Source organism: Rhinoraja longicauda, chromosome 30 (assembly GCF_053455715.1).
Source record: "Rhinoraja longicauda isolate Sanriku21f chromosome 30, sRhiLon1.1, whole genome shotgun sequence".
In the NCBI taxonomy this organism is placed as follows: Eukaryota; Metazoa; Chordata; class Chondrichthyes; order Rajiformes; family Arhynchobatidae; genus Rhinoraja; species Rhinoraja longicauda.
The window spans coordinates 16,759,976-16,785,654 of NC_135982.1; the positions used below are offsets into that span (position 1 = coordinate 16,759,976).

The 25,679-nt window shown below is 44.7% G+C and overlaps 1 protein-coding gene across 6 annotated transcripts in view; it reads right to left on the reverse strand.

The window, feature by feature from the left end:
• The window catches only part of disp3 (dispatched RND transporter family member 3), a 374,656-nt gene that overhangs the window by 162,587 nt on the left and 186,390 nt on the right, over positions 1 to 25,679 (reverse strand). For all 6 annotated transcript variants that reach the window (XM_078425714.1, XM_078425713.1, XM_078425711.1 and 3 more), the window contains one exon: positions 2,919 to 3,984. In XM_078425714.1, the coding sequence (XP_078281840.1) occupies positions 2,919 to 3,873 (955 nt within the window). In that variant the 5' untranslated portion in view covers positions 3,874 to 3,984. The remainder of the gene's footprint in view (positions 1 to 2,918; positions 3,985 to 25,679) is intronic.

A 25,679-nucleotide genomic window follows, 5' to 3' on the forward strand; every position in this document is an offset into this window, starting at 1 on the left:
ACTGTAGCGTTGAGGTAATAATTTACTGCTACAGCACCAACCTAGTCCCTGAGACTCCATCTAAGACCTGATTTTTTTTGTGTATAATTCCTCTCCTCACCTCATCAACACTGCCATCTAATCAAACATTTTGGGACCCTTTGAAATTCTGATTACAGACAAAAGAAACCTGCATTATGTCACAAAAATAACCTTACAGACAAAACAAAACATACGTTACTTGTACAATTGAAACTGAAAGAAAAGTAAAATTCTGCTGCAAGAAGCTATGAATTATACTTGGTATCTATTTAAACATTTCAGCATGAGTTCTGGGGCATTAATAATAATAATAATAATAATAGATATTCCTTTATGCGTCCCACACTGGGGAAATTTACAGTGTTACAGCAGCAAAGTGGATAGCAAGAGATCATTCATTATAAATAAAAGTAAAGACAAGGATAAATTGTCATCAGTTTTCTGTGTGTTCCTTAACTGTTACTGCTACTGTTGACTGGTCTACTGGGAGCAGTGCTGGTTGTGCAGTCTCACAGCAGCGGGAAGGAAGGACCTCCGATATCTCTCCTTCACACACTTGGGGTGAAGGAGTCTGTCACTGAAGGAGCTACTCAGTGCAATGACAGTGTCCTGCATGGGGTGGGAGTCGTTGTCCAGCATCGATGTTAATTTTGCCATCATCCTCCTCTCACCCACTGCCTGGTGGGAGGCTAGACTAGGAAAAATATGTTACCGTATCATAAAGCTGACCAGGTCCTAAGTTGCAGCAATCCTTAAACGTACAAATTTTCAGTCCTCAAAAGGAATTTGAAAGGAAATAAGGGTTCCAACTTAAAAACAATTTGCCGAAAATTGGTACAAATGTGCAAGATTTGGAACAAGTGATCACTTGAGACTCAGCTTTGCCAATAGCTCTATGATTTCTTAAATTCAAAATAACAGTACTTGTTCAGGAAGGTGAATTACACTCAAGAGACTGATGGATTTGTTACAGACTGTTGCTTCATACCAAAGCATTTACAATAACAGCACAATTCATTCTGGTAACATCCAAAGCTAAAGACAATCTGTGTTTCTACTGAATGAGTGAGTATACATGTACTCAAATTAAAGTGTTTGTTAGTCAGGGTCCTTCATTTAAAAAAAAAAATCAGGTTTCATTTTGGACGAAATGTGAAGGAAGGAACTGCAGATGCTGCTTTAAACCAAAGGTAGACAAAAAGCTGGAGTAACTCAGCGGGTCAGACAGAATCTCTGGAGGAAAGGAATAGTTGATGTTTCGGGTCGAGACCCTCCTTCAGACTGAGAGTCAAGGGTGTAGATCAATCCCCTAGGCGGATTGATCCATGCCTGACTTTGGTATTGCTGACCTGATCTATGGTCCATGCCTGGTTTTGGTAGTGTTACCTGTATTATGCTGCTGATTAAATTCATTTCACTTTGTAACCATGAGGTGCGCCATGCAGAGGTTTTCTAAGCTGCTCTCTGCATTGTATTTGTAATAAAACGCTTATATAGAAGTTAAACGATTTGTGGAAATCTACACTTCTTACATGGTGTCAGAAGTGGGATTTCCACGAATCGTTTAACCATATCATTGTCTATATCTCTCGTTTTCCTTTCAATAGACAATACACAATAGGTGCAGGAGTAGGCCATTCGGCCCTTCGAGCCAGTACCGCCATTCAATGTGATCATGGCTGATCATTTTCAATCAGTACCCCGTTCCTGCTTTCTCCCCATACCCCCTGACTCCGCAATCCTTAAGAGCTCTATCTAGCTCTCTCTTGAATGTATTCAGAGAATTGGCCTCCACTGCCCTCTGAGGCAGAGAATTCCACAGATTCACAACTCTCTGACTAAAAAAGTTTTTCCTCATCTCTGTTCTAAATGGCCTACCCCTTATTCTTAAACTGTGACCCCTGGTTCTGGACTCCCCCAACATTGGGAACATGTTTCCTGCCTCTAACATGTCCAACCCCTTAATAATCTTATACGTTTCGATAAGATCCCCTCTCATCCTTCTAAATTCCAGTGTATACAAACCTAGTCGCTCCAGTCTTTCAACATATGACAGTCCCGCCATTCCGGGAATTAACCTAGTAAACCTACGCTGCATGCCCTCAATAGCAAGAATACCCTTCCTCAAATTTGGAGTCCAAAACTGCACACAGTACTCCAGGTGCGGTCTCACTAGGGCCCTGTACAACTGCAGAAGGACCTCTTTGCTCCTATACTCAACTCCTCTTGTTATGAATGCCAACATTACATTTGCTTTCTTCACTGCCTGCTGTACCTGCATGCTTCCTTTCAGTGACTGATGCACTAAGACACCCAGATCACTTTCAGTCTGAAGAAGGGTCTCGACCTAAAACGTCACCTATTCCTTTCCTCTAGAGATGCTGTCTGGCCCGCTGAGTTACTCCGGCTTTTTGTACCTATCTTCATTTTGGACAAGTTGGGCTGAAGGGCCTGTTTCCCTGCCTGTATAACTGTATGAATCTATTAGAACTTTAGCTTGCTTTGTTCTGTGCATTCGGGCTGTATACTCATTCATCATTTTATTTTTGTTTTCCACTTTCACCTCTCAGCAACCATCCCTTTAAATAAAAAAACACCTTGTAATGTCGTGACTAATTGGTTTGTCATCCAATTTTTATTTCACTTAGGATAATGGTTTTCCTTCCCATTGCCCTCTTCAGTTGCTGATGAGACAACGTATCTCAATGATCAATTACTGGATTGCTTTATAATTATTATTTGCGGAGAACAATGGACCTTGGTTTGTCTACCTCTGCAATTATGAGAAGCATTAAAAAGTAAAATCAGAGGTTGCCGCAGCTGAAATGGCTGCTCAAGTCAGCGCTTATCCTTCGAATGTATTTCCATTAGTACATGGAGATCAGATGACAACTTACCATGAATATCTGCCAGCTTCGGTCCCATACCGTCATAGTAAATCCTTCCACCTTGTGCTGTCGGGAAAAAATAGGTCATGAGGGAACTCGGAGGCGAGCAATAGGAGTACGAACCAAGTGGCATATCCCTGTGAACCTCATGAGGTTTCCAGCAAAATTCCCGAAATCTAGGGTGGTCCATGACTTTTTTTTCAATGTCATGAATAGTCAACAAACGCTCTTTGGTGAAGATGTTCCTGTCATCGTCACCTCTTGCTAGAAATACGAGCTCCATCCTCCACAGGGCATGCGTCTGCGTGTCCCCGTTAATGTAAGTGCTGGGGTAGTTTTTACGGGACACGGCCCTTGATTGCCGTGCTCGCAATCTGCCGCAGCTCTCATTTGCGGCCGAGCGGGCGGGCAGGTCACGTTTCCGCAGTCTGGTCCCCTCCGGCCACGGGCTTTCGCTAGATTTACGGCTGGCTTTACCTCGGGCGGCAGCGACGAACTCTGAATTATTACTGTGCAGTCTTTGTAATTCTTCGACGATGAGCTTCTCCAATGTTGCAGACGTGTACTCGGCCAGATCCCGTCGATTCCTTCCCCAAGATCCAAACTGGGATTTAAGAGCGAGGGTCAAAGCGTCAAAGTGTTGCGAAGACACATGGTTGCGAATCTCAAAGGCATTGTAGGATATGTCTATGTCGAGGTTAGAACAATGCATAAACATGACAACCGTCAGAATTGTTGGAATTGTGCAACCTATTACTAGGATTAAGGCAGTACAATATGGGTTAGTGAATATCCATCCAACTATTCCCCAAAAGCCTTGAACTTTCAAATCGTGGAATAACCTCTTAATGCTACAGTGGCATTTCTTGCAGAGCTTTTCTCCGCTGTGGGAGCTAACAGATACGTCATAGTCTTCTTCTTCCAGCCACAGGTGCTGCACCAAAGGGTCATCGTCATTCTCCATTTTAATATCTGCCCGAGGAAGGTGGGATGGGTCGAAAGAGGTGAAATCGAATTGGGTCCTTGACTCTCCTCGTCCTGAGTCGGCCTTCCGCACAAATCCAATTTACCACATCTGCAACAGAAAATACAAATCAATACATTTTAGGCTCCGTAAATGAGCGGACACGGTAAATATTTAAAGAGATTGAACCGCACAGTCTTGTATAATTCACCTCACAGAGATGAATCAATCAAGAGAGTTGGAAATGACTCCGTTATCCCTTGAGAGCTGTGGCACTGACGCTGCCGAGAAATGAGTGAGTGATAAATTCAGCCACATTACACCATGGATTCATGGAGCACAGGAGGAGGCCAGGCCAAGTCAAGTCAAGTCAAGTTTATTTGTCACATACACATACACGATGTGCAGTGAAATGAAGTGCAGGCTGCTCAGGATGTAGTGCTGTGTGGGTTGAAAAGCAGCAGTCTTGACCCAAGACGTCACCCATTCCTTCTCTCCAGAGATGCTGCCTGTCCCGCTGAGTTACCCCAGCTTTTTGTGTCTATCTTCGGTTTAAACCAGCGTCTTACACATTACCCACTTTTTTTTTGTCATCAGTCCCCAGACTCAATGTACATAGATTATTTAATTGTGAGGAGTGTTTCTGCCCCAATCACCCTTTCTAACAATGAGTTCCAAACCCGTAGTACCTACTGAGTGAAAAAAAAATGTACCCTCATCTCTTCTCTTGAACGTGACTTTTAAAACTTAAGCTTAAAAAATGTAAACTTTAAATGAAGACTGGACTCACACTGTATTTTTACATCTGCTATTTGGGTTTTGTCTGCTTATTTTAATTAACTGTATTGCTTTGTATGGTAATGTACTATGTTTTTAACTATTTCATATTTTATTTTGATATTTCAGATTCAGCGCGGAAACAGGCCTTTTCGGCCCACCAAGTCCGCGCCGCCCAGCGATCCCCGCACTATTGTACATATTGTATTGTATTTCTTTTCTAGGATGCCTACCAACATCAGGCTAAGGGACTGTCGATGAAAACTAGCCTCTCGGCTAGTTCGAGTACATTTACATTTGTTTGAATGTCAATTAATGTACATTGTCCCTTTTTCAAATAAATAATAATTATTCTCTAATTCTGGTACAAATTACTTTAAATCTATGCCCCCTGGTTTTATGATTGTTTGCTGAAGGGAAATATACATTACCTGTTAACTTTATCAAGGCACTTCATCCTTTTATGTACCTCAAGTAAGTCTATCCTCAGCTTCCTCTGTTCCAAAGTGAGCAAGGCAAGATTATCCAATCTGTTCTTACATCTACAACGTCTGAAGAAGGGTCCTGACCAGAAACATCACCTATTTCTTTTCTCCAGAGATGCTGCCTGACCCGCTGAGTTACCCCAGCATTTCTTGGATATAAAACCAGCAGTTTCTTCCTACACATCCAGTCCTGAAAAATCCTTCCAAAGGACAAGCATCTGGAAGAACTCAGCGGGTCAGGCAGCATCTGTGGGACTGACAACACTCCAGGTCGGGACCTTTCTTCAGACTGATCTTCCAGCAGCTTGTTCCATGTTCCAGATCCCAGCATCTACAGCATCTTGTACCTCCATTTAACTTTCTTGTAAATTTACTCCACAATCAATTCAGTGCAATCACATCTTTCTTACAGAGTGGTAACCAGATATGTACACAATGCCTGAGTTGGGGCCTAACAACTGATGTATATAATTTTAAATCTCTTTATTCTTATTATGTGCTAGACCAAGTGGACCCATTGGGCCCAAACCTCTCCTGCATTGGTGGAGCACCCTCTCCTCCCCCCCCTCCCCTCCCCTCCCCTCTCCCCCTCTCCCCCTCCCCCCCTCTCCCCCCCCTCCCTCCTCCCCCTCCACCCTCTCCCCTCCTCTCCCCCTCCCCTCCCCCACTTCTTCTCCCCCCACTCCATCCCCCTCAACCCCCCTTATCCTCCTTCCTCTCCCCTCCCCCCCCTCCTTCCGTCCTTCCCTCCCCCTCCCTCCCTAGAAGATAGAATTAAACTTTAAAATATGAATAACTTTAAAAATATAACACCAATTTCAATGAAAGTTTTCCCATTATCACCAAAGGGACGACGGTGAGGAAGGTGGGCCTAAAATTGTCGCGCTATCGTGTACCGTTTTGGCTGTAGTTCAGGAACAAACAAACAAACAAACGAGAGTTTTAGTATATAGATGCTTCCTTTTAAATGTACTAAAACTACCCCCTTCACCCATCCCCTGTGATAGAAAGTTCCACATTTTCATCACTCCCCCCCCCCCCCCCCCCCCAAATTCCCTATTCAATTTCTTGGTGACTGTTTTATATTGCTGATCTTTCATTTTATTTATCCCTATGAGTTGAAAATTTCTATTTGTATCTGCATGATCTAAACTTTCAACATTTTAAAGTCCTTCTGCGCATGACATATCATTGCCTAAAGGAAAGGGACCCATCACATTCCTTGTCAAATTCTCTCTCTGAGTATCAGATATTCTCAGATCCCTGCAAAGATTGCAAAAGTATTGTCAGATTCACTTCTTTAAACAGAGCGTTCCTTCGACAACATGAAATGGGCTGTCATTTTCCATTGAGTATTGGTGTGTTTCCCAATCTACACTCATTGCTTTGAGTTTGAATTAAGCATTGAACGGGTTGAGATTGGACTGACTGAATTAATCGTTAGGTGGAACTGAATTTATTCCATCAGCCCTTTTACTGTGTGCATTTTCTGATAGGTGTTCCAAAGTATTGAGAATTAATAGCACGGAACGATATTACAAAGTGCAGTCTTGGCAAGAAAACAACATTTCAATTGCTCATGACTTTTAACAGCGGTCAGGTTGAAAATGAATTATTTTAAAAAGAAGCAATATTTATCTGGTTTTGCCCCTGCTTTCCAATGAGACAAAATGACTTAAATCGCAAATTGCAACTATGCGTGCCTAATCCGTTCTTTCATCATACGACCTCATTGAAACTCACAGAATAATGAAAGGCATAGTTAGAGTGGATGTGGAAAGGATGTTTCCACTGGTGGGAGAGTCTCGGACCAGAGGTCAGAGCCTCAGAATTAATGGGCGCTCTTTTAGAAAGGAGGTGAGGAGGAACTTCTTTAGTCAGAGGCCAGTTAATCTGTGGAACTCATTGCCGCAGAGGGCTGTGGAGGCCAAGTCAATGGATATTTTTAAGGCAGAGGTAAACAAATTCTTGATTAGAACGGGTGTCAAGGGCTATGGGGAGAAGACAGGAAAATGGGATTAGGAGGCAGAGATCAGCCATGATTGAATGGCGGAGTAGACTAGATGGGCCAAATGGCCTAAATCTACGACAACTTGTGATCTTTTAAAGAATATACATCTAAAATTAGATGGGACATCAGTCTGAAGAAGGGTCTCGACCTGAAACGTCACCCATTCCTTCTCTCCTGAGATGCTGCCTGACCTGCTGAGTTACTCCAGCATTTTGTGAATAAATACCTTCGATTTGTACCAGCATCTGCAGTTATTTTCTTATAAGAATGACCAATGTTTGGCAGCAAGAGGTCATTAAAATCCAGCACACCTGTTATCCCACTGGAGTTCAACTCTGCTTGCAGAGTATTGAAGTTGATAGTACACAATAAATCACTGTTGTATTTACTGATGCATTTAATGATTTCCAACATAACACTATGCTGGTTTACAATGGTCAGTTTGACACTGCTGCTGCTGGGCTCAGCTTTGATTCCAATGACTACTGTAAGATTTGAGAAGTTTTCCCTCATTCTGAAAGCAACACCAAACCAAAGAGCTGCAGTTTGGACATTTTAAACGGGAGACTGGGGCTGGGAGGAGTTGGCTGCGCCTAACGGCTGCGGCACTCTGGCAGTCTGTTTGTCTTTTTTTCTTTTTTTTTGTTTGTGTCGGTGTTGGGATGGTTTTTGTTTCTGTTTTTGGCTGTGTATGTGTGGGGGGGGGTGGGTGTGTTGGGGGTGGGTGGGTGTGTTGGGGGGGGGGGTGGGGCAGGGGAAACCTTTCTTTTATTAGGTCTCTTCCCCGGGGCGCAGCCCGCCCGCGGGGCCTTCCATCGGCCGGCGCGGCTCGGCCGCTGGACTTAACATCGCCGGCGCGGCTCGGCCGCGGGACGTTTCAGTGCCCGGTGCGGCTCGGCTGCGGGACTTAACATCGCCGGCGCGGCTCGGCTGCGGGACGTTTCAGTGCCCGGGGCGGCTCGGCCGGGGGGCCTTCCATCCCCTTGCGGGGGCTGTGCATGTCGGTTGCCTCGGTAGGGGTTGAGCTGTCTGTCCGTGGGTGCGGGGGGAGGAGAGGGGAAGTTTTGTTGCCTCCATCACAGTGAGGGGGTGTTTGGAGTCACTGTGATGGAGGTTTGTGTTGGGGTCATGTGTCCTGTGTTCTTTTCTTTTTTTGCTGTGACTGCTGAAATTTCGTTCGGTGTTGTGCCGAGTGACAATAAAGTTTTGTTATGTTATGTTATGTTATGATAGCGGAGAAAGGCTGCGGTCAGTTTACCAAGGGATGTCACAATCTGTGGGTCCTAAAATGGCCGCAGGACCTCGTGACCAGCCACAAGAGCAAAAACCTTACAGCCCAGTCTCTAGGTTTCTGCAAAGCCACGGCCAGAACAATGGATGGGTATTGGCCATGCAGAAACCTGCGAAACCAGGTCGAAGTCCAGACACTGGGGCGCTGACATCAGCATACTCACAATGCCCCAAGCCGACCTACACAGTTAATCTCGTTAAGGGGGCACAATAGCCCATAGAAAACTACCTGGTAGGTGATGGGAAACCAGTTAAACCCATCACCTCGCAACGAAATACCAATTAACACCGTCTGGCCATCCCCGGTACCCCCGGACATAAGCGCAGATCAGAGAGAAAACTCATACATATCTTTTAAACAAAGAGATCCCAAGATCTGGCGGGAGATAGGACGGGTCAGAATAGTATAACTGACCACGACTTTTGGGTTTTAAACTCAAGTCAAACGGATGCAGGAGGAAGAAAAGACAGGCAAGAAAAACGGATGCAAGAGAGAGGAACCGGCACGCAACTCGAGAAGAAATACTGCAAGAAAACCTGCAAGGAACGCAAGAAACGGAAGGAAGAAACTCACGGGACAAGCACGACCCTCACGGAAAGCAGCGGAGAAGCAGCACGAACAGCCAGTAACCCCAGTAATAGCCCCATGGTGAGCATGTACCCCGATCCTGCATATCCTGGACATGGTTTAGTGTAGAGGGAAGGGTGGTTTGAATAAACGTGGGTGTGTAAATGAATATGTGTTGGTCAAGTTTGCGATGTGTCGTACGTTCCCCATCTTACAGTCAAGAATATGTCTAGTAGAACTGTGTCTAAGTATTCGTGTAGTGATGCATATGTCGTTTAGAACTGTGTCTAAGTATTCGTGTAGTTATGCATATGTCTGATAGAAATGTGTATAAGTATTCATGGACAATAGTCCCAAGCGCTCAATAAAAGCCTTTTCCATTTAAACCCTGGTCTTCAAATCTGGTCTGGTTGAGTTTTTTTCTGCACTATCATCTAAGTCCAGTGTCTAGAACCGTAGGGGATGAGTGGGTCGAACCACTCACGGGGAACCAGTGTGCGCGGCCTGGTCAAGGGATCAGAGCAAGGCACGGGGACCTTAGGTCAGGCGAAAGCTCGGCGCAGAAACCCCTTACACTATATAGACCTGGAAAACAAATCCAGGCCATTGCAACATAGCATTTAAAACAAGTCTTTCGCAAGGGTTTAAAGTGGTTTAAAACCATTAAGAAAAATGACCTGTTTAAATAGGGGTGTTAACTGAATATTCTCTGCAGTTTGACCTGAATTTAGATTTAAAATACACCAAATATAAAATACATTTTAAAAATAAAAAGCAAATTACACATTGGATTTTGCTTATTTTATGCAATGTGATATGTGTGGGGAGGAACTGCAGATGCTGGTTTAAACTGAAGATAGACGCAAAATGCTGGAGTAACTCAGCGGGACAGGCAGCATCTCTAGGGAGAAGGAATGGGTGGCTTTTCCGGGTCGAGACCCTTCCTCAGTCTGAAGAAGGATCTCAACCCAAAACGTCACCCATTCCTTCTGCTGCCTGTCCCGCTGAGTTACTTTAGCATATGGTGCAACGTGATATTGTCTCCTAACAAAGCACTGGTCCAGGTGCTTGCGAAGTGTGAGTGGACAGTAAAAATGCTGACGCCTGCTTCAGATATGCTTTGGTATCTCCATTTCTGTTAACATCGAAGAGAAATATGAGAAGACTGACACAAAGCAATTCAAGAGTAGTAATTTAAAGTTAGCAATGCCTCTCCAAAGTCAGGGCTCTGGGACAGGATAAAAACCAACCTTCAATATCAGGGTGTGCAGATAAAATAAAGATGGATGAGAGGCATGAAAAAGTGTTGACCTTTGCACGATACATTAAGGGAATAATCAGACCACGTACTTGCTGCTCAGTAATCACTGCTGGTTCCAAGTGAACTCTGCTGTCATAACTCAGCAGGCAGAGATCCTACAGATGGTCACCTTGTAGAATCACACAAAATAAATGGTTGATTAAGCGAGATACTAATGTACTTTCTAAGAGCATTGGAAAGTACCTCAACATGAAGCATGGTAATTATTTCTTGCAGGCACAGATAATAACCTTCAATTTCAAGCGGTTGGTGCGACATTATGCTCTGCTTTCCACGTCTTTCTCATTGGGGAAATGAATTTAAGCTCCCGAAATGGGAGTTAGTGTGGTACAGTAATAAATGGGGCCAAGTGTGCAAGCACATCACAGTGCAAGGTGAGAGAGATGATAAATTACAGGTGTTCAGTTTGGTGATCTTGGTCATGAGAAGCTAAAGAGGCATGTTCATGAACTATGCAAGGGACATGTTGAACAGGAGATTTGCAGAGATGTTGACTGGGACGGTGCAGTTCAGTTGTGAGGTGAGACTGGGGAAGCCTGTTCTCCCTGGTGGTGAATGTCCCAAGAGAGAATGTGATTGGGATGCAAATGGAGTTGACGTCAGGAAGCGTTTCCCCGTATCAGAGATAGGTAATACTAGAGGAGATTGGTTCAGGGCAAGGAGTTGGAGATTCGGAGGGGATGATGGTGGTCTTCTTCACCCAGAGAGCTGTAAGCACCTGGAATACATTGCCTGAGAGCATGATTGAGCTGGGTCACTGACAGCATTTGAGAAGTATTTCGATGAGCACTTGATTGGTGAGGCATAGGAAGGTATTGACCAAATGCTGGGCAAATGGAATCAATATGGAAGGGTGCCCACTGGTCAATGTGGATGAGTTGGGCTGAACGACATGTTTCCATGCTGCACAATTCTACGATCTGTGATTGCCCCAATGAAAGATACACCATGGAAACATGCCCTTCATCCCACTGAATCCACGCCAACCACCGATTCCCTGTTCACACCAGTTCTATGTCATACAACTTTTGCATCCATTCCCTAAACACTAAGGGCAATTTATAGAGGCCATGCCCTACAAACCCACACGTTTTTTTGGATGTGGGAGGAAACCGGAGGAAACCCATGGCGTCCCAGGGAGAATGTGCAAACTCTACAAAGACAGTACCCGAAGTTAGGATCACATTTGGGTTTCTGGCACAACTCTATCATCTGTGCCCCTGTGATTCTATTATAGAGAGGCAGGTATGAGCCAAGAGTTTCATTCCTGATGGTCTTGACTTGCTCTTGCGTTTATGGAGCAGTGTTGACCTGCTTAAGAAAAAAACTTTATTGCTCCACAAGCTTTGGTATGAACCAGCATTTGTAGTTCTTTGATTCTACATTTTGTTTACTCCACTGCAAAATCTACTCAAAGTGTGCCTTGTCCTCTGTTGAGATCACACCTTCCCTAGCCAACAACGGACCTACCAGGCCTGAGGTTATTTGTGGCTGGCCCTGATTGATCCTGGTGTTTCCTTGCCCCCAGCTCTTCACCTCCTTCCTCCCCCCCCCCCAAACCCCTACTTTAATTCAGAAGAAGGGTCCCACCCCAACACGTCACCCATCCTTTTTCTCTAGGGTTGCTGTCAGACCCGCTGAGTTACTCCAGCACTTTGTATCTATCATTGGTAAAAACCAGCATCTGCGGTTCTATGTTTCTGCTGGCAATTATGTTGTTGGAATGGGGTTTGTTAACAAGAAGCAGTTCTCCGCGACCTGCAGTATTGTTACCCTGAATGAGTCAGCTAATTAAAAATAACTAGACACATTGGGAAACAACAGAAACTTTGGCGAGTAAACAAGTCCTTTTCCACCCAGTTGATGATGCTCACTTGCAGCATCTCCAAACTCAGCAGTGAAAATTGGATGAAATTCTGTACACTGCGTCAAAGATCCCTGGAAAACGAATAAAACTGCTAGATGCTGGGATCTGAAAGAATAAGAGGAAATTCTGGAAGAACTCAGCCAGTCAAGCAGTTCTGACGAAGGGTCTTCGACCTCAAACATTATTGCAGAACCAATGTGTAGGAAAGAACTGCAGATGCTGGTTTACACTGAAGATAGACACAAAATGCTGGAGTAACTCAGCTGGGCAGCAGCGGTAGAGTTGGTGCCTCAGAGCGCTTGCAGCACCGGAGACCCGAGTTCGATTCCGACCACGGGTGCTGTCTGTACGGAGTTTGTACGTTCTCACCGTGACCGCGTGGGTTTTCCCCGGGTGCTCCGGTTTCCTTGGTGTGCAGGTTTTAGGTTAATTTGCTTCTGTAAAATTCTAAATTGTCCATAGCGTATAGGTTAGTGCCAGTGTAAGTGGTGACCATTGATCTTCGGTTTCCTCCCACACTCCAAAGACGGACAGGTAGGTAGGTTAATTGGTGTAGGTGTAACTTTTCCCTATTTGTACGTTGGATAGTGTTAGTGGGGATCACTGGTCAGTGGGACGAAGGGCCTGTTTCAGCATTGTATCTCTCAACTAAACTAATCTAAGCTGGACAGGCAGCATCTCTGGATGCTAAAGGAATAAAAGTTCCACGTACTTCAGGTCTTTCTTCAAGGTAAAAACAGGAGAAACAAACAAAGTTGCCCACTCCTGTGGCTCCACACAGAGATAGCCACTTTGGTTTCTGAGGGGCCCCATTCCCTCTCTAGTTCTATTCTCTCTCTCTCTCTCCCTGTTTCCCTCAATGTGCTAATAATATCTTTTTATTTTCCTCAATATTATCTGCCAGAGCTAGCTATCTCCTCTCCCTTTTTTGCCCTCCTTATTTCCATCTTAAGTTTGCTTCTCTGTTTCCAAGACTCCTCGAGGTATACATTTGATCCCAGTCTGAAGAACAGTCCAAACCCAAAACGTCACCCATTCTTTTTTTTCCAGAGATGCTGCCTGACCCGTTGAGTTGCTCTATCTTAATCCCAGCTACCCATGTCTCCTTTTTCTTGACCAGAGCCTCAATTTCTCTCATCATCCAAGCTTCCTTACGCCCGGCTGTCTTGCTCTTCACTCGAAGAGGAACACTCATGACCTGAATTCTTGTCATCATGCTGTTAAAAACATCCCGCTCTCCACTCTCAAACAACCTACTCCTAGCACCTTGAGCAAGTTCCTGTCTAATACCATCAAAGTTGGCCTTGCCATATTCAGGTCGAGACCCTTCACGAGCATTGGATATTCTGAGGACTACAGTCCAGATAACAGGTCGCGACAGGAAATGTCAGCTGTCCATTTCCCTCCACAGATGCTGCCTGACCCACTGAATTCTTCCAGTATCTTTTCTTTGTGCTCCAGATCCCAGCATCTGCAATCTTCAGTATGTAACCAGCATCTGCACTTCCTTACTACACATACTATTGAGCCCTATTCGCTATCTACCAGATACTTTAGATGCAAAAAATTGGCATCAGAATATATCGATCTGTATCAAAACCATGCTTAAACACTATTTGCTTCCATAGAAAATTCAGAAAGAAATGCAGCCATCTTTGTTAGATTAGGGCAGCACGGTGGCGTGACGGTAGAGCTACTGCCTTCCTGCACCAGAGACCCAGGTTCGATCCTAACTGTTACAATAAGTTTTATTTCAGAGCGGCCAACTGCAAAGATAAGCAAAGTGAATCAGAGAATCTATTGGAACCCTGGAAACACTTCAAAATGAAATTACTTCTGGCTACTATTGAGCCATAAAGGTAGACACAAAATGCTGGAGTAATTCAGTGGGACAGGTAGCATCTCTGGAAAGAAGAAACGGGTGACGTTTCGGGTCGAGACAGTTCTTAAGAAGGTCTTAACCCGAAACGTCACCCATTCCTTCACTCCAGAGATACTGCCTGTCCCCCAGCATTTTGTGTCCATCTTCAGTATGTAACCAGCATCTGCACTTCCTTACTACACATACTATTGAGCCCTATTCGCTATCTACCAGATACTTTAGATGCAAAAAATTGGCATCAGAATATATCGATCAGTATCAAAACCATGCTTAAACACTAGAAAATTCAGAAAGAAATGCAGCCATCTTTGTTAGATTAGGGCAGCACGGTGGCGTGACGGTAGAGCTACTGCCTTCCTGCACCAGAGACCCAGGTTCGATCCTAACTGTGGGTGCTTGTCTGTACGGAGTTTGTACGTTCTCCCCATGACCTGCGTGGGTTTTCTCCGAGATCTTCAGTTTCCTCCCACACTCCAAAGACGTACAGGTTGGTAGGTTAATTGACTTGGTTATAAATGTCAAAAAATTGTCCCTGGTTTGTGTAAAGTAGTGTTAATGTGCAAGGATGACTGGTCAGTGCGGATTCAGTGGGCTGAAGGGCCTGTTTCCGCGCTGTATCGCTAAACTGAATTAAAATGCATTATTGTCACATGTGCCAAGGTTCTCACGGATTATCAAATCTTGGGCAAAAACTCATCCACAATTCCACTCTGGTTCACTGCAAGACATACACAGGACAAGTCGTTCTCTACACTGCATCTACTTAGAACCAGTAGACCATACACACTTCACAAATATAGACGCACTTTATCATTTTCGTGTCATGTGGTACAGTTCCACAGATTATTCTATGTAAGTAAAGCTACAGGGCATCCATTAGTTCTTTATAAATAACACCTTGAATGTGATTATTCCACATAAACCATTTCCAAACCCATCTTAGCAGCAATTTAAGTTGTCATCTGACACAATTGATGGTAGCTATAACCTGCTTAGATTTATTTTTTAGGATTATTATTTATTTTTAATTACCAATATACTTTTGTTTTTTCACACATGCCTGCTTTCTTCCTTGATTTATCAAACATTAAACATGGAGGAAGAAGTTATTGAGCATGTAAAATAGTTGCAATATTTTTCCCTTGGGCCAGACTGTATCTGAATGACTATAATTTTAAAATACGGAAAGGAGCACACTTTATTCCATATCATATTGAGAAATGACAGTATGTATGCAAGAGGCAAATGCTGTATTCCTTAACAAAATTCCAGTTCTGGTGTTGAATACTTGTGATCATGAAGTGTCTCAATCATCAGCCTAAGCTACCAGAGGATAGATGGTGAGGTGGAAGCCAGGTGGTTGAGTGGAGGGGTGTCACTGCAGGAGTGGAAGTACTAGAGTCATTGAGTCAGAGTCACATAGCGTGGAAACAGGCCTTCCCGCCCAACTTGCACACACCGATCCACATGTCCAATCGACACTAATCCCACCTGCCTGCGTTTGGCCCGTATCCCTCTAAACCTGTCCTCTCCATGTACATATTTAAATGTTTCTTAAACATTGTGATGGAACTGCCTCAACTACATCTTCCAGCAGTTTGTCCCATACTCCTGCATGGAGTTTGTACGTTTTCCCTGTGACCGCGTGGGTTTTCTCCAGGTGCTCTGGTTTCCTCCCACATTCCAAAGACGTGCAAGGTGGTAGGTTAATTGGCTTCTGTAAGTTGTCTGTAAGTGTGTAGGATAGAACTAGTGTTTCGGCGATCGTTGGCTGGCGTAGACTCAGTGAGCCAAAGGGCCTGTTTCAGTGCCATATCGCTACACCCAAAACCTATGATCATCCATCTAGTTGTGTGTTCAGAAGTAGGATATCTGCACAATGTCCAACTCTGTTCACATCTCCTTGGCAAACCATGCAGTCTGCGCTCACTGGCTGATATAACCTTTAAACATAAGCTTGAGCCATCCCACATTAATTCCACGTCGATGTAAATTGAGAGGCGACATATTAAAGATTTTTTTTTCAGAATGAAAAAAATCAATGTTTAATTTAGTACCTTGCAAAAGGAAGGAAACCAAACCATATATTAAGTTGTGATGGTGCTAAGAACTTTGTGCATAATATTTATGAGATAATAATTGGCGAAATCACTCCAGTGAAGTTGTCAATGATGCTATGTTTAAGGTACGTGTAATGTGATCACCATTATTGCAACGCATGAATTTGGCACTGCTGTGTTATATTACCTGCCAGCAGACTTAAATTGCACAATCCATTGTTAAATCATAGGACAGCCATGCTGTAGTTAGAGTAAGTAGCGACAGAGAGGCTTGGATCTAAAATGTGTAAAGAGACCAAGCTCATGCTGGAAGGTATCACTCGCGCATGTAAAGGGGAGAGCGAATGGGAGGGAAAGTGGCAACCAAGTTAATTGAATCTTCATGTACGGTACCATAGCAGGAAGAAGGATTGATGTAGCAGAGAACAGTGGCACAGTGGTAGAGCTACTGCCAAACAGCGCCAAAGACCCCGGTTCGATCCTGGCTCCAGGTGCTTGTCTGTACGGAGTTTGTATGTTGTCCCCGTGACCTGCGTGGGCTTTCCCCGAGAACTTCAATTTCCTCCCACACTCCAAAGGCTTACAGGCTTGTAGATTAATTGGCTTGGTGCAAATGTAAAATTGTCCCTAGTGAATGTGTGGGATAGTGTTAACGTGCGGGGATCGCTGGTCGGTGCGCTTGCTGGGCCGAGGGGCCTGTTTCTCCGCACTAAACTAAACATGTGAACGGGAAACCAAATGGGAGGGAAATTGTCAGGAAAGTTAATTAAATCCTCATGCACAGGACCATGGCAAGAAGAAGCATTGATGTAGCAGAGAACGAGGTAGAGTATGGGAGGAGGCGCAAGTAAACCTGAAGCATAGACTACTCCATGTATCCTACTACAAAGGCAAACCCAGACCTGGATCCATACAAATTACCAAAGCTACAACTTTGATTTGAAGAAAATGTGTGGGATTTAAGGTGAACTTGTTCACCATTCACCTGGTTGAACGAGGACGGTCGAGAGGGGGGACAATTTGGGAGTCCGTTCAAGGAACAGGTTTGGAGCCTTGAGGCCACTCTTGTGTGGGACAGTGGTGTAGAGGGATGAGACATTGTGGTGCTGAAGAAGGGTCTCGACTCGAAACGTCACCCATTCCTTCTCTCCAGAGATGCTGCCTGTCCCGCTGAGTTACTCCAGCATTTTGTGTCTATCGATGGTGCAGGTGAACCCATTTGCGACCAGGAAACTGTCAAAATGTTGTGGGATGTCAGAAATATCTGAGATGCCAGTGGGAAGAGACAGAATAGCGGGCAAAGAAAAAATCAAAGTTGGAAGAAGCAAGTTCTTACGGACAAGAAAAAACATCAATACCTCTCTCCCAACTGCATTTGTGTCATTTGAATTCTCCTGGTCTCCAGCCTGGTCTCTTTGTTGTCTCCACCCTAACCAGCCACCCCTCCCCTCTCCCTCCCCCTGCCTCAATGCCCCCCCAACACCTGCTGGATCTCCTGACCGCTAACCATTTTAACTCCTATTCCCATACTGAACCTTCAATCCTGGGACACCTCCATTACCCGTGTGAGGTCACGCTCAAAACAGGAGGAACAACACCTCTTATTCCGATTGGGCAGCTCACAACCCAATGGTATGAACATTACATTCCCCAATTTCACTTAACTAACCTGCTAACAATATCTCCCCTTTCCCCCTCACTCCTCTTTCCTGTGCCTCATCTGGATTCACATTCACTTCTTCCCTTCTCTGTCCACCTGTCTCCTTCCACTTATATTCCTTCCTCTGGCTTCACAATTTTCACTTTGTCTATCCTTATCCCTTACTTTTAGTCGCTTCTTCTCTGGTCTTTGAATAACCATCCACCTATCAACCCCCGCCTCATCACCGGTACCACCTATCACTTGCCAGGCTTTGTCCTGCTCCCACCTCCCTTACAGTTTTCTCTCTCATTTCCCCTAATCCGTCTAAAGAAGGATCCCGCCCCAATGAAACATTTTTCATGGTGTCCAGTTAACTAGTTGCTTAATTATTCAGATATTAGTGTAGCATTGATTTACATCAGCTAACATGAAACATGTCAGTAAGGGCCAGTCTATCAACCCATACAGTCCAAGCAATGCCTGTACATTGATACCTGCAATGCAAACTTTACACATCCTACACATAGAATATCTGTGTCTGCACATATCATCCAAGGAGTGTCTGCATGCATGCCAAAGATTGGCCTATTGTGCACTCGTATATAAACATATCATATCATATCATATCATATATACACAGCCGGAAACAGGCCTTTTCGGCCCACCAAGTCCGTGCCGCCCAGCGATCCCCGTACATTAACACTATCCTACACCCACTAGGGACAATTTTTACATTTACCCAGCCAATTAACCTACATACCTGTACGTCTTTGGAGTGTGGGAGGAAACCGAAGATCTCGGAGAAAACCCACGCAGGTCACGGGGAGAACGTACAAACTCCTTACAGTGCAGCACCCGTAGTCGGGATCGAACCTGAGTCTCCGGCGCTGCATTCGCTGTAAAGCAGCAACTCTACCGCTGCGCTACATGGATCAAGCAAGAAAATCTGTATACTGGCATGTGCAATGGAAGCAGAGCATGTATACTGCTTTGCATTGCACGAACAGTGCCTATACATGGGGTTGCCAACTGTCCCGTATTAGCCGGGACATCATGTATTTTGGGCTAAATTGGTTTATCCCGTACGGGACCACCCTTGTCCCGTATTAGGCCCGGACGGCGCTGTAGGCCCGGGCACTGTAGGCCCGGATACTGTAGGCCTGGACACTGTAGGCCCGGACACTGTAGCCCAGACACCGCTGTAGGCCCGGACACTGTAGGCCTGGACACTGTAGGCCCGGACACTGTAGCCCGGACACCGCTGTAGGCCCGGACACTGTAGGCCTGGACACTGTAGGTCTGGACACTGTAGCCTGGGAGCCGCTGTAATCCCGGACAGTGTAGGCCCGGGCGCCGCCTAACGAAGGTTGCTTAGCAACCCGCCTCCCGGCCCGGGCTGGCTGGGTGAGGTCACGTGGGGCGCGGGGCGGTGATGTCACCTTGTCCCTTATTTGGGAGTGAGGAAGTTGGCAACCCTACCTATACAAGACCACTGCTTCTACAAGCAAGCCAAAGCACCTTACACCACCCTTTTGTTTTGATTGTTGCTAATGGTCTTTGTTTTTCATGTATTAAGCTACTGATGGATCCATTTAAGCGTAATTGGGACTGAATATGTGAAGTTGATCTTTCTGCTTCCTGATAGCATCAAAAAATTCCTAAAGAAAAGCACACACAGTTGGCTGACAGGCAGGGCTCCAAAATGCAGGTGTAATAGCGCCACCTTTGGTTGGAGGATTGTAAATGATTGAATAAACCAAAGTACAGCTGTGCAGTCATGTTCCGGTCAGCAGTGAGTTACTTGTTATTCTGTGTCTGAGCTCAAGATATCACAGCAGGCACCCACCTTTCTGCTCCTTACTTTCTCAGAGCCCTGATGATGCTCACGTTAGATATGAGATGGACACTTTTGCTGACTCTACCTAAACGTACATGCCTGGAGATCATCACAACTCCTTTCATTCGTGCTATCAGTACCCACGAAGGAGACAAAGCACTATTTCCTGATTATTTAGGTTGATTTTAAACCAAATTACTTCCCTACCCTGGGAGCAGGCACATAGGAGAGTAGAACACCTGACAAGCAAGTATCACAAACATATCTATACAACGATCAAATGAACAAGAAAAATGCTGTGCATTAATACAGTGACTTTCACCAGCTTCATGTTTTGCTCGAAATATTATCTTGTCAAAGAAACTGACACCACTCTAATGGAGGAAACATGGCAGTTAGATTTCACACGGCAGGAACCAACTGAGAGCAATCTAATACTGTCTGCCTGATTCAGAGATATCCTTCCATTCAAAAACGTAAAATAAGGGGTGGCACGTTAACAGTAGAGTTACTGCCTTTGAGCTCCAGAGACCCGGGTTCGATCTTGACTACGGATGCTGTCTGTATGGAGTTTGCACGTTCTCCCCATGACCTGCATGGGTTTTCTCCGGGATCTCCGGTTTCCTCCTACACACCAAAGACGTACAGGTTTGTCGGTTAATTGGTTTGGTATAATTGTAAGTCGTCCCTAGTGTGTGTGTAGGATAGTGTTAGTCTGCGGGGATCGCAGGTCGGTACGGCCTCGGTGGGCCTGTTTCCGAGCTGTATCTCTAAACTAAACTAAATAATGATCCAACAACCTGTTTCAAATGTACAAATGCACCAAGGATGCAGGAAATCTGAAATATATAAAAATGAAACAATGCCACAGGATCTATTGTATTCCTCCGAGGGGGGAAGAGATGACCCTGGGTGAAGCCTCATCCAAAAGGCAGCACCTCTCCCAACAAAGCACGCACAACAGTGTCAGTGTAAACTATGTGTCCAGGTCCCTGGAGTGGGAGTTGAATCCACAACCTTGTGACTCAGAGAGTTTCAGACTGGTCTTCCTCTGTGGACCACATTTCTGAAGTTGTGAATCAGTCTGCACGAGTCTACCACTGATGGAGACGTTACAGGGTCAGTTCAAAGGTGCACTTTGCCACTAACTCTCCTGAATCCGTCCCATCACAAAATACACAGAATCAATCGCCTGACTTGCTACCGTAAAGAACTGTCTTCTCCGTACCCTCAAAAAAGCTCGCTGCACAGAGATCTATCGATTTGGATTTAAAAAAAGACAAAATCATAACTCTTCAAAACAGCCTCACTCGATGACTGCGTGGATTTATTAATTCATGTGTTAAAAAAAAAACTAATTTATACTTACATTTGAATTGGTGCCTAATAGTAAGTCAATTTTGATTTATTAAGAGAGACAGTGCTTTCTTCTTTCAACACAACTATTATTCAAAGGCCATCGGAAATCATTTCTGCCTAAAAGTAAATTACGTTATGCAGAGTGACGGTGGAACAGGGGTTTATTTATTGATCATTGAAATTAGCTTCAAACCAACAATGAAATGCTGAAGTGGAATCATAGGGCTTTTAAAAAATATATTAACATTCAGAACATGGACATACTCAGGTGCGCTTGAGATGGTGGTGTGATCATCACCAAGCAAGCCGTCCTGGTGAAGATATTCCCACTCTGCTGAAGGCAGTTTCAGGATTTAATGCATCGATGAAGGAATGACAAATTATTTCCAATTCAGGGCAATGTGAGACTTGTGGAAAACTCAAGTAGAGTCATAGAGTCACAGCACGGAAACAGGCACCTTGGCCCAACTTGCCCATGTTGACCAAGAGGCCCAGTCGATACTACTGCCTTTGGCCCATATCCCTCTAAACGTTTCCCATCAATTTACCTATTCAGTGTATTGTGCAGGAAGGAACTGCAGATGCTGAATTACACTGAAGCTGGACCACAAAATGCTGGAGTAACTCAGTGGGACAGGCAGCATCTCTGGAGGGAAGGAATGGGTGACATGTCGAGTCGAGAAGTCTGAAGAAGGGTCTCAACGCAAAATGTCACACATTCTTTCTCTCCATGATGCTACCTGTCTGCTAATGTTCAAATGTTTTTTAAATGTTTAGATTTAGATTTAGAGATACAGCGCAGAAACAGGCCCTTCGGCCCACCGGGTCCGCGCCGCCCAGCGATCCACGCACATTAACACTATCCTACACCCACTAGGGACAATTTTTACATTTGCCCAGCCAATTAACCTACAAACCTGTACGTCTTTGGAGCGTGGGGGGAAACCGAAGATCTCGGAGAAAACCCACGCAGGTCACGGGGAGAACGTACAAACTCCATACAGACGGCGCCCGCAGTCAGGATCGAACCTGAGTCTCCGGCGCCGCATTCGCTGTAAGGCAGCAACTCTACCGCTGCGCCACCATGCCGCAACATGTTGTTATAGTATCTGCCTCAACTACCTCCTCTGGCAGCTTGTTTCATATACCCAAAACCCTCTATGTGAAAAGGTTGCCCCTCGGGTTCCTATTATATTTTTCCCCTCTTACCCTAAAAAATACTGCAATGTATCCATTGTTCTTGTAATTCTTGATGGGAGAGGTCGTAGGTTTGGAAGGCATTGTAGGGTGAGTACTAGTGGTACAGTTTCCAGAGAGGACACAAGACAGAAATGAGACTCTGCCTGGTGATAGAATGAATGTCTAGAAAATGTTGCATGGGGTTACAGCCTACTTTGTCACAAACAGGGGGGCATAGCTAGAAAATGAGGGCTGGTCGTTTAAAACAGAGGTGCCTAGATACTTCAAATGAGGGAAACACAAAAGGGCCTGTCCCACTTAGGCGATTTTTTAGGCAACTGCCGGCCACTGTCAAAGTCGTAGCAGATAGCCACAATTTTCTTTTACCCTACGACAATGACCACGACAATGCCGAGTCAGGTCGAGATTACACCGTCTTCGGAAACATCGCGAAAATTCCCAAGCTGTCAATGCTTCTCCAGCGTCCTAATTTTCGTTGAAATCACTGACAAGTCGGTAAGTACTTGAGAGTTTTGAAATATAACATCTTGCCCGGGTTACTTGAAAACCAAGCTTCACGGTACCAAGGCATAAACTGGATTGACTTCCAGTTTACTAATAGCAGTATTAAGAAATTTAATTTTAAAAGTGGTTAAATGGATTTTTGTGAAAGGTGTGTGGGCATTCTTTGAAAATGTATATCAATGTAAAAATTGTCCATAGTGTGGGATAGTGTTAAAATAGTGTGGGGTAGTTGTAAATTTCCCCGGTGTGGGACGAATAAAGGAATATATTATTTTTATTATTATTAATGTGCGGGGATCGCTGATTTTTTTTGATTTTTTAGATTTAGATTTAGATTCTACAGCGCGGAAACAGGCCCTTTCGGCCCACCAAGTCCGCGCCGCCCAGCGATCCCCGCACATTAACACTATCCTACACACACCAGGGACAATTTTTACATTTACCCAGTCAATTAACCTATAAACCTGCACGTCTTTGGAGTGTACTCGATGGGCCGAAGGTCCTGTTTCCGTGCTGTATCTCAAAACCAAACTGAGAAAAGTTAACCACACTGTCAGCAAATCTAAAATCACCTAGAGGTCAGACTGGGTAACATAGAAACATAGAAACATAGAAAATAGGTGCAGGAGTAGGCCATTCGGCCCTTCAAGCCTGCACCGCCATTCAATATGATCATGGCTGATCATTCAGCTCAGTAGCCTGTACCTGCCTTCTCTCCATACCCCCTGATCCCTTTAGCAAAAAGGGCCGCATCTAACTCCCTCTTAAATATAGCCAATGAACTGGCCTCAACTACCTTCTGTGGCAGAGAATTCCACAGACTCACCACTCTCTGTGTGAAGAAATGTTTTCTCATCTCGGTCCTAAAAGACTTCCCCCTTATCCTTAAGCTGTGACCCCTGGTTCTGGACTCCCCCAACATCGGGAACAATTTTCCCGCATCTAGCCTCTCCAACCCCACACTATCCCACACTATGGACAATTTTTACATTGATATGCAACTCCCGTACATTTTCAAAGAATGCCCACACACCTTTCACAAAAAGGATAGTAGATCAAAGTATACGAGTAATCAGATGGGCTTTTACAACAATCATTACAAAGACTTTTTTAAAAATTCCAGATAATTAATCTGAATTTAAATTCCACAGCGTTCCTTGTGGGATTTGAACCCATGTCTCAGGATTGTTACCCCAGGCCGCTGGTTCACGGTTGAGGTACATAAACATTGCATCACCCACAACTTCACAATATGCCCCCATGTACAATATCAAACATCAGATTAAAAGGTGCTGCCTGTGTCTTGAAGAGGTTGTTTTTCAGATGCAGCCTTGAAACTGTGAAGAATTGGACTGTGATTGCAAAATAAAACACTAGTCAGCTTTAATTGTGTTATCTGGCTTCTCATCTTTCATTTCAAATTGGATCACTGCGTGGGTTAACAGACAACTCTCTCTTCAAATTTACCTGCCAGTCACCTTTGAGTATTTTACTTAAAATCTCTGGAGAAATGTCAATTGTGTAGACCTTTAATAATGCACATGACTGACTGCAGAAAATTTATTATTCCGTTTTGCCACCGAGCTGACTCGAGTTCTAGACTCTCCAGAAACAAACCTGACTTGTTGGTTAATAATGCCGTTTATTATTTATGATACCATAAAAATGTTGTTTAGGTCTCAAAATAGATCAGAGCCCAAACATATACATTCGCTGGATGTTTGTTTTAATAAATACTCGGGGTGGAGAGAGAAAAGGAGGTAAGCGCGTCTAGAAACAAGGAACTGCAGACGCTGGTTTACCAACAAGGATAGAAAACGCTGAAGTGACTCTGGCAGCATCTCTGGAGAACATGAAGAGGTGACTTTTCAGGTCGGGTCCCTTCTTCAGACGGGAGTGTGTCCAGCGTGCCTGGAGTTGGTGGGGGATCTGGGCAGGTTGCATGTGTGTGTGTGCACACTGGGCATGCATGTCTTTGTGAATGAAACAACTAATGGACAGGTTTTTTGTATGTTAACTATCAGTATCCCAGATAACTATCCCAGTATCCACCTCCCCTCACATCCGGAATCTTGGAATCATCTTTGATCAAACCCTCTCCTTCGACAAACACATCAAACACATCACAAAGACAGCCTTCTTCCACCTCAAAAACATTGCCCGTCTCCGTCCATCCCTCTCCTCCACAGCTGCAGAAACCCTCATCCACGCCTTCATCACCCCCCGTCTGGACTACTGCAACAGCCTCCTCTATGGCGCACCCTCAAAAATCATCAGTAAACTTCAATACATTCAAAACTCCGCTGCCCGTCTACTCACCCACACCCCGATCCGTGACCATATCACCCCCGTCCTTTACAAACTCCACTGGCTCCCCATCCCCCAGAGAATCCAGTACAAAATCCTCCTCATGACCTACAAAGCCCTCCATAACCTGGCCCCATCCTACCTGACCGACCTCCTCCACAGGCACACTCCCACCTGCACCCTCCGCTCTGCTGCTGCCAATCTCTTATCCCCCCACATCCGGACCAAACTCAGATCCTGGCGGGACAAGGCTTTCTCCATCGCTGCCCCCACCCTATGGAACTCACTACCCCAAACTGTCAGAGACTCCTCCTCACTCACCACATTCAAAACATCACTGAAGTCTCACCTGTTCAGTACTGCCTTCAACCACTGAAGGTCACCTCACCTTCTGTCTCCTTTCTCTGTTCGTTTACTTATTTATCTATTGATTCACTTCCCTATGTTCTTTAAATCCCTGTAAAGCGTCTTTGAGTATATGAAAAGCGCTATATAAATGTAATGCATTATTATTATTATTATTATTATCTCCCGATCAACGCGATACCTATATTGGCCGGGTTGAAACCCAAGATTATTGCTTTATTAAATCTTTGAAAATTTAAAGATTGATAGAGGTCACGTTGCAGGTTTAGGGATCGCAAGCAGGAGGGGTCGTGCCATTTTATATGCACAAAATAATCCCATAACCAGTAC